The sequence below is a fragment of the Engraulis encrasicolus genome, chromosome 2 (genome assembly GCF_034702125.1).
Source record: "Engraulis encrasicolus isolate BLACKSEA-1 chromosome 2, IST_EnEncr_1.0, whole genome shotgun sequence".
NCBI classification, from domain to species: Eukaryota; Metazoa; Chordata; class Actinopteri; order Clupeiformes; family Engraulidae; genus Engraulis; species Engraulis encrasicolus.
Genome location: NC_085858.1, coordinates 29,931,017 through 29,941,016, shown reverse-complemented (window position 1 = coordinate 29,941,016; position 10,000 = coordinate 29,931,017). Strand labels below are relative to the sequence as shown.

The following is a 10,000-nucleotide window of genomic DNA, read 5'->3' as shown; positions in this document are numbered from 1 at the left end:
TGAATGAACCCCCCAAAATAATTTATATAACGGTATTTCTATATAAACTCCTTGGGGTCATAAATGACCCCGTTCGGTCAGATTAGTCGCAAAAACAGGTCGGTCGCTTGAGGGTTAACATGGTACTGCATTTCAGAAGCAAATTTAGCGATGGTGAATTGATAACATAAAAAAATAAACGTGGTGAAACCGGTCTTGCAGTTGATTTCTCTGTTTGTTTGTGTTCACAGGACTTCCTCTGGATGGTGGCAGATTGACAACCTCACATCAGTGAACATGAATCTCATAACTGATTGGAAAAATAAATAAAGTTTTGCACACAATGTGTTTGTCTGTGTACTTGAATCACTTCATAGTAGGCTAGTCTATATTGTATTAAAAATGATAATAACTAAGTTATTGAGTGGAAATAAGAAATAAGACATTTTAAGACCATGAAAATATGTAATTTCCATAAAATTGAGTGGAATAGGTGATAATGCATTTTACGGCCCTGATTCTATCTTAGTTCCATATAACTACTCAATTGTTTACAAGGTAATTAAGCAGAAATAATACAAGGATGCTTGGGTGGTCGTTTCTATGCAATAACATAGGAAGAGGAAATATTGCACATTACGGCCCTGATGTAGTCTAATTAGTATGAAACTACTTCGGCTGATACCGTTTAGTTACTGGCATACCTACCACCTAACTACTATGATGACACAGTAGCTGTTTCCATTAGCCTACTATTAACTAGAAACTACAGCATAATTGCACTGGAAACTGTATGGTTATTTTTGCTGTTATTAATGAGAAATTATAGTGTAATTGCACTGGAAACCATATGGTTATTTTGCTGTTATTACTAATAACAAGCAGTTATTACCATACAATTAGACTGAAATTACTGAGAAATTAGTATGAAATTAACACCTTATTAGCGATCCGTAAAGTAAAGTGTTACCCATTATTGTGTGTCTTTTATCTATTGGTAACACCTGTTTATGTGTGTGTGTGCGTGTGTGTGCGTGTGTGTGCGTCTGTGTGTGTCTATGTGTTATTTTGTCTATGCCTTATTGTGTGTCTACAGTATTATCTAATGTTAACAACTGTGTGTGTGTGTGTGTGTGTGTGTGTGTGTGTGTGTGTGTGTGCGTGTGTGCGTGTGTGTGTGTGTGTGTTATTTTTTCTTTGCATTGTGTGTCTTTTATCTATTGTTGACACCTGTGTGTGCGTGTGTGCATGTGTGTGTGTGTGTGTGTGAGTGTGTGTGTGTGTGTGTGTGTGTGTGTGTGTGTGTGTGTGTGTGTGTGTGTGTGTGTGTGTGTGTGTGTGTGTGTGTGTGTGTGTGTGTGTGTGTGTGTGTGCGTGCATACGTGTGTGTGTGTGTTTTGCAGTGGGTCTGCCGGCGGTGTCCCAGGTGCAGCTGTACGATGTGGGCCACAGCAGCATGCGTGTGCGCTGGAGTAGTGTGGAGGGAGCCTCAGGCTACATGGTGCTCTACACGCCACTCACACTCGAGGATGTGGACGAGACCGAGGTACACACACACACACACACACACACACACACACACACACACACACACACACACACACACACACACACACACACACACACACACACACACACACACACACACACACACACACACACACGCACACACAAACTCATTCTCCCCTCCTGTTAACAACTGAATGTTCATGAATTTCACATAGTGTGTGTGTTTGTCTGTGTGCGTGTGCACGTGTGTGTGCGTGAGCATGCACATCCATGTGTGTGCTTGCTTGCATGCGTGTATGTGTGTGCAATCTGTGCAGGCTTGCATGTGTGTGTGTGTGTGCGTGCCTGTGTGTGTGTGTTTGTCTGTGTCTGTGCATAATGTGTGTGAGTTGCTGTATGCAACACACTAGAATGGTGCCCACTGCCCAGATTTGTGCTTCTTTTCATGAATTCAATGTTGGACTTATAATGCATGTACAGTATAAAATATGTAAAGCATTAAGAACGTCGTTAACATACTAATGACTGCACCCCTAATCTATGATTTTGCTTTGCCATAGACTACACTACACTAGTAGAATATAATGGAATTGAACTGAATTGAATTTCATTAAATTGAACTGTAAAGAGAAAGGCTTCTGTTGTCACTATAATCAAATGCATAACATACTGAAAAGGAGCTCCATCTCTAATGAAGGCATGCAATACTGTATGTCTACCAAGCCAGGCAGGCAGGCAGGCAGGCAGGCAGGCAGGCAGGCAGGCAGGCAGGCAGGCAGGCAGGCAGGCAGGCAGGCAGGCAGGCAGGCAGGCAGGCAGGCAGGCAGGCAGGCAGGCAGGGCAGGCAGGCAGGCAGGCAGGCAGGCAGGCAGGCAGGCAGGCAGACAGGCAGACAGGCAGGCAGCCTCTTATGATGCTCAGCATGCTACTCTCATCTTTCCACCGCTACACAGGTCAGCACACACGGGGCTCTCATGTGTGTCAGACCTTCTCTCTTTCTTTCTCTCTCCCTCTCTCGCTCTCTCTCTCTCTCTCTCTCTCTCTCTCTCTCTCTCTCTCTCTCTCTCTCTCTCTCTCTCTCTCTCTCTCTCTCTCTCTCTCTCTCTCTCTCTGTCTCTGTTTGTCATGCACACAAAGGGCTCTCATGTGTGCCAGACCTTTCTCTTTCTATTTCTCTGTCTCTCTCTATCCTCTCTCTCCTTCTCTCTCTCTCTCTCTCTCTCTCTGTCTCTCTCTCTCTTTCTCTTGCACACACGGTGCTCTCGTGTGTGCTAGACCTTCTCTCCTGCCTCTCCTGGGCCAGGCTGCTGACATTACCAGTCACTCTCTGCTGTCCAGTCTAGTCTGTCTGCCCCCCTCATGGCTCCACAGCCAACTGCCTTAAAGGTTACTCTGAAGGGTAAAGCCCTTTGCTCAGAATGTTCTCTGTTGTATTTAGAATTCAATCAATTCGTCTCTGTTTATCAGACCATGTAAGCCTAGTGCAGAGGTTTTTATGCAGTAAATAGTATGGGTTTTTTTTCAAGGTAAGCTTTGTCTCATTCGTGACATATGTCTTTGCATTTGTGTGTGTGTGTGTGTGTGTGCATGCGTGCGTGCGTGTGTGAATGCTTTGATGTGCGATTTTAGTTAAGGCTACCGGAGTCGGTGACGGATGTTCAGTTGACAGCGCTGAGCCCAGACACAGAGTACACAGTGACACTATACGCCCTGTATGGAGATGAGGCCAGCGACCCGGTCACCACCCAGGACACCACACGTACGTAAGCCTCACCGTTTCAACTAAGACCTACACTTTTCTTTCTTTTTATTGAAATATTTGTAGGGCTTTTTCTGCCTTTATTTGGTAGGACAGTTGGAGATGGTGACAGGAAGCGAGTAGGAGAGAGACATGGGGGAGAATCGTCAAATGACCCGGGCCGGAATTGCACCCGGGTCGCCGTCGTAGTAACCCAGTGCCCTACCATTAGACCACGGCAGGGCCCACTTTTCTTTTTTTCTTTTTGGGGGCTTTTTGTGCCTTTATTTTCTGATAGGACAACCGAGAGAGACAGGATGCGAGTGGGGAAAGAGAAAATCATTGAAGTAAATGATAGAAGCCCGCAACACTGTTAATGCTCCCAGTGATTTATTTGCACGTTTCGGACCCTCGTCCTTTTTCACGTGCAAGTTGCACTTGAAAAAGGACGAAGGTCCGAAAAGTGGTGCAAATAAATCACTGGGAGCATTAACAGTGTTGCAGACTTTTTATTTAGTTATTTGTAGTTTATTTAACAGGGACAATGCAGCGCACATTGTTACAAACATGACATGGCAGAGCCATGACACAACTTGCTATCATTTACTTCAGTTACTTTATTTTGTCCAGCACCTCTACCACTGATGATCGCGCATTCTCTACCTTCTTGAAAGAGAAAATCATAAAATATAATTTGAGAAGACTTTTGGAAATGTAACTGAACTACATGGCCTTTAGCTCCTGGTTTTCAGGAGCGTCTGTCTCCTGCTGCTTGTCTCGGATAAGCTCACGTGTCGGTTTCTGCTGCTCCTAGGTCTCAGATAAGCTGATGTGTCCATCAACGCTGCCCATTACTCACAGGGCCCACAGCAGACTCAGTTCTGAAAGTTTATCTCTGCTGAGTCGTCTCTGCTAGATGTTTTTTTTTTTAATGCCAAATATTTCTTGCTGTGCTGCTGTACTGGTCGCAGGTGTGTGTAGTGTGTGTGTAAGTGCGCGTACGTGTGTGTGTGTGTGTGTGTGTGTGTGTGTGTGTGTGTGTGCATATGTGTGTGTGTGAGCTGTGAAGCGGAGCTGGAAGAGTACTTATCCGTGGGTCTGTAGCTGTGTGACTGACTGTGGTTGTCTGCATGGCACCAGCATGAATCATCTGATTCTTATTATTCGCCCACAGCGCCCTTATCCTCGCCTCACAATCTGTGTGCGTGTGTGTGTGTATCTGTATATGTGTGTGCATGTCTAAGTGTATGTCAGTGTGTGCGTGTGTGTGTGGGTGTGTGTGCATTGTGCGTGATCTGATACCTATTATTCGCCCACAGTGCCCTTATCCTTGCCCTTATCCTTAGCCTCACAATCTGTGTGTGTGTGTGTGTGTGTGTGTGTGTGTGTGTGTGTGTGTGTGTGTGTGTGTGTGTGTGTGTGTGTGTGTGTGTGTGTGTGTGTGTGTACATGCGCGGGCATGTGTGTGTGTTTGTGTGTGTGCGCGCACGTCTGTGTGTGTGTGTGTGTGTGTGTGTGTGTGTGTGTGCGTACGTGCGTGCGTGCGTTCGTGCGTGCGCGCGTGTGTGTGTGTGTGCCTACAGTGCCCTTAGCCTCGCCTCGCAATCTGCGCGTGTTTGATGTGCAGCACAACGCTGCCAAGCTCAGCTGGGACGCGGCGGCCGACGACGCTAATGGCTACCGCGTGGGATACGTCGTCACCGGTGGAATCCAAACTAACGAGGTGAGAATCGATTTCTTGGTGGTGGTGAGCGTGTTTAGGGCCTGTCATTACCACCGTTTTTTAAACAAGCGCTACATTAAGGTCCATGGCAGACCTGTGAGTGAAACAGAGCATGTCTGTGTAGCTCTCCAAAACCGTTTGAACTTTTTGGAATTTGCTGGAAAGCAGTGCGGTGGTGAGGGTAGTTAGAGAGCTCCGCTCTGCCAAACTTAAAAGCCTGGTGTGCTAATGTGTTCCTTCTGCCCTGGGCGCAAAGTATTTATCACACAGGATTTTACTAATTAGCCGGTCTGCTTGTCTGACAGTGTGTTATGTCGACTCCGGTTAGGTCAGGTCAAGTTCCGTTTCTATATCAGTCTCTTGCAGGGAGAAACTGATCTCACCTGGTTGTACGGAATAGCATTCAGCATTCACAACACGTTAAGGTCCAACACACATTCAGTGCAAAAGGACAACAGTACAATTAGTGCACCCATTACCTGTCCACACGGCTTACTTGTGAGTGAAGGGAATGATACATGGGGCATGGGGATTTACAGAAGACAACTTGGATCAGCAGCAGACCACTTTTTTCATCAGAATATTGGCATAGTAATCACATTGTTCCACGGCAGCACAGAACAAAACGTTGCCCTGTGTATCATAACCCTGCGCCCTGCCCTGTGTATTATTATCATTATCAGTGGTGTAGTCTACGTAGAACGCGGGTGTACGGAGTATACCCACTTCTAAATTATAGGGGCTTCAGTATACCCACTTAAAATTGATTCATCCATTGTTTTGAATAGCACAAATTTATACAGTATACCCACTTCAAAAAATGCTCAAATATACAGTATACCCACCATAAAAAAGTAGACTNCACCACTGATCATTATGTTGCTACAGGCTAATATCGGCTACTATCAGAGTTGTGTAAAGTAGACGTAGTACTCTTGCAGATGTAATTACAATACTTGTGGTATGTTATTACAAAGTTACAAAGTACCATGTAATATTATACCACTACTGTTACTACTTTTTAAAGGGACACTGTGTGAGAATTTTAGTTGTTTATTTCCAGAATTCATGCTGCCCATTCACAAATGTTACCTTTTTCATGAATACTTACCACCACCATCAAATTCTAAGTATTCATTGTGACTGGGAAAATTGCACTTTCATACATGAAAAGGGGGATCTTCTCCATGGTCTGCCATTTTGAATTTCCAAAAATAGCCATTTATAGCTGCAAAAATGACTGTACTTGGACCATACTAGAAAATATGTGTTTATTACTTCATAAACTTTAATGTAAATATACAATTTGGCAATAGGCACACTCTAAGAAAATTTCCCTGCAAAATAACGGCAGTTACTGGCAATTATATTTACCTGTAATTCTACTGTTATTTCACACCAAAAATCAAATACAGCTCATTGCTGTTTAATGAATCACAGTATATAACATTTTTTCAGCAGCAATTGAACTGTTAAATAACAGTACTCTACAGAAAAATAACAGTACATTTCAGTTAAAAAGTTGAATAGTACTGTGTGATGACAGGCAAATACTGGGTCATAGTTGTATTCATGAATATGGCCATGGCAACTTCCCACCCCACCCATCATTCTCCATAACTGTGGTACCCTGGCCATGTTACCACCCCACCCTCCCATCGTTCACCATGACTGGAGTGCCTTGAGCATGATACTATGGCGCTATGCTGTATTGAGAAAATGGTTTGCGGTGGTCCTTTGAAAGTGTGGGCATGAATAAAATTTCAGAGTACACAGTGCTATGTTACAATGATAGTGTGCAAGGTGGGCTTTTTACTGTATCTCTTGATGAGCCAATGATGAATATAGCATTGGTCAGTCTTTAAAACATTTTTTTACACCAAGTAGCACAGCAAACAAGCAGCACTACAAGCTAGCTCTCAAAGCAATGCCTAATTTGCAGCAGGCACATTATATACAACAATGCCACAAATGATGCCACATACAGCAAGCTTTCACAAAGAGGAAAGTGTGCAAGCATGTAAGCAAGCTTGTAGGCAAGCTTGTAGGCAAACAAGTGCTATGCTGTGCCATGCAGGCCAGCCAGCAAGCAGGCAAGCAACTGAAGTGTTGATAGTCCAGATTTATATACAGGTGCAAGAGTACCATGTGACCAGAGTCATCAGGCCCTTGGCAGGTGACGCCCGTAATTGAATAATGGCATAACAGCCCTACTCAGGTGAGGCCAGGCACTGATTAGCAGATTGGTTTAGATGGGGCTGCTTGTTGCAAGAGTGTTACAAGTTCTTAAAATGTTTCAGCCATTCACACTTTCATCACTATCAAAATGCATGTGCTACTCACACTTTGCTGCATCAAGCACTTTTTAAGTATTGTAGTTTCCTTAGAAATTGTTTCATCATGCTTGATAGTATCAGATAATCTTTAACCAGTCAGAATGACTTCAGTTCTTCAGGTGGTATTGAAGTTTGATGGTGATCACGGACAAGTGGAGGATGAATGGGTTTCAATGGTGCTGCCTAAAAGAACTTGTTATTTTCTAGAGATGCACCGGATCCGGTTCCGGTTCCGGATCCGTCAGGATAATAGAGTTTTTCACAGGGTCCGGGTCCGGCAGGATCTTAAGCAGTGTATCCGGTATCCGGCATGTTACCTAAAAATCAGGGTCTGGTGCATGTCTAGCCTAGGCTTTTCAGTCTTTCACAACCCCTATCACTGCATGGAGTGAAATCCCTTTGGAAGCGGCTATTGCAGGCAGTGTGGCAATAAGCCAATGAGTCTAAAAAATAGTTTGAGCCAACGTAATAAAAAGGGCCCACGTGTGCGAGTAGGCTATGTGTTTCAACTAGGGGTGGGCATAGATTAATTTTTTTAATCTAGATTAATCTCACTGTAATTATGAAATTAATCTAGATTAATCTAGATTAATCTATATCAAAATGGCTCATTCAGAATAGGCACGCGAGCGAAATAATGCCGAAAAAAAACCTTGGGGTTTCTTAAGACAGATTTTTTTCCAAAATGCATCTCATCTTCAAAAAATGGTCATGTTGATACTTGGTGATGAAAACAATCACTGCAATATGTGTAAAGTGTGTCCAATATGTTAGGAAGCATTTACAGTTATAAGATACTGAAATTTCTAAATGAACAGCGCTATAAGTTGTAGAGGCAAACACAGATAAATCTATCATTTAGGCTATTTAAACAATATTACCTCAACAATTCAGCATTTCTAATGGGCAGAGAGAGAGAGAGAGAGAGAGAGAGAGAGAGAGAGAGAGAGAGAGAGAGAGAGAGAGAGAGGAGAGAGAGAGAGAGAGAGAAAATCTGCCACTGACTGTTAAAAGGAGCAGCGGCTCCTTTAAGAGAGGGAGGAGCTCTGCGCATATTCACTCAGAGCCAGGCTACTGGATATGCCTATCTAGAACCTACAGCACTGGCACACGGCGATTTGACAGTTGTTCTCAGAGTTAGAATGCCAGATGAGTTACAACTCGACATGAATTCAGTTTGCCAAAAAAAAAAGTCAAGCGCGACAACCGCGAGGTTTATTACCGTCGGACATGAGAATATCTCACTGAATCGCAAATGTGCGCGATTGCAACACAAACATTCAGCGAGAGTAGATATTGACAGTTTCAGTTTGACAATCTTCAAAATGCATAGGACTATCACACGGAATGTTTTGCAATTATAGCACAGGCAAGATTTCTGGAAGTTGTTTATGTATTCTATGCAATGCGTGAGGAAATGTAGGCTATGTCGGGCTGGTAGCTACTCACACACAATAATGTCTCTCTATGCTTCACCTCAAACAATAACATCTCTTTAGTCTACCACTTATGAAAAAGCACTCAAACAACTACCACGGCAGAGGGATTAATGTTTTCAGCATGCAAACACTTCATATTTAGTAGGTCTGCTGAAACAACAGGTGGAAAGGAGAAGCGACTGGAGCGCAGTCTAAAAGCGTCTGTCAATTAAACGCTATGGTGACGTGCATACCCAAATTCCAAACCTATATTTTGAGAATAGATTAACGTGCGATATTTTCTTTGTCGCGCGATAAGAGTCTCACATTATCGCAACACGTTAACGCCGATAACGGCCCACCACTAGTTTTAACCCTTTTGTAGGATCCGGTATCCGGTTCCGGATCCGGCAGGATCTTATTCAGTGGATCTGGTATCCGGCAGGATCCTAAAAATCAGGATCCGGTGCATCTCTAGTTTTTTCCACAACGGCGAATACTGCTATTGTGCAGTACTTACTGTTTATGCTCAATATGTGACTCAAAGTAATATTTTCACAGTAGTTGTCTGTTTTTTCGAAAAACAGTAGAATGCTGTTGCAGAATTGCCGTAAATAAACAGCTATTTGTTACAGTGCAGCTAAGTTTCAATGAGCAGCATAGTTGCAGTACCTTTTTTGACCATTTCCTACACAGTGTCCCTTTAAGAGTACTTCTACTTTACACAAGTCTGGCTAATATTGTGCGCTGTCCTCCGTGCAGGTGGAAGCGGGCCCTGTGACGTCCCTGCTGCTGAAGGACCTGGCCTCCATGACCGAGTACACGGTGGCCGTCTTCGCCATCTATGATGAGGGCCAGTCAGAGGCCCTCAGTGGCAGCTTCACCACATGTAAGCCTGAGACTGCTGTCTGTATTCAACTTTCTAAGAAAAGGTAGCCTCAGCCTATATAAAAAAAAATATCTCAGCCTCTGAAGCACATAAAAAGAAAAACATACCATGAGTTGCATTTAAAAGCTAAGACTCTCATCTTGCATTGGAATGTGTTCATTCAGTTCTAACATACCACAATTTTTTATAAAATTGTCTTAAACTTCATGAGTCTGAATGTTGCGTCATGCAGCTTCAGGCACCAGGGCCAATATTGCGCAACACAACATCCAGCATCAATGGGTTAAGACATAGCCATTACAATTTTGGTAACAGTAAGGTTGTATAGCCTCTGTGCTAAGGGGTTAGCATCAATTGTAGCTCTGGCCTCAGCCTCAGGCCAGGCATTTATTGCCACTCGGGACCCAT

General features: G+C 43.6%; 1 protein-coding gene across 1 annotated transcript in view; it reads left to right on the top strand.

The window, feature by feature from the left end:
- col14a1a (collagen, type XIV, alpha 1a) overlaps positions 1 to 10,000 on the top strand; it is a gene marked incomplete at its 5' end in the record, with an annotated part of 165,078 nt that overhangs the window by 39,319 nt on the left and 115,759 nt on the right. Inside the window, 4 exons of the mRNA XM_063217544.1 lie at positions 1,383 to 1,525; positions 3,118 to 3,247; positions 4,810 to 4,949; positions 9,466 to 9,592. Of these exons, the coding sequence (XP_063073614.1) occupies positions 1,383 to 1,525; positions 3,118 to 3,247; positions 4,810 to 4,949; positions 9,466 to 9,592 (540 nt within the window). The remainder of the gene's footprint in view (positions 1 to 1,382; positions 1,526 to 3,117; positions 3,248 to 4,809; positions 4,950 to 9,465; positions 9,593 to 10,000) is intronic.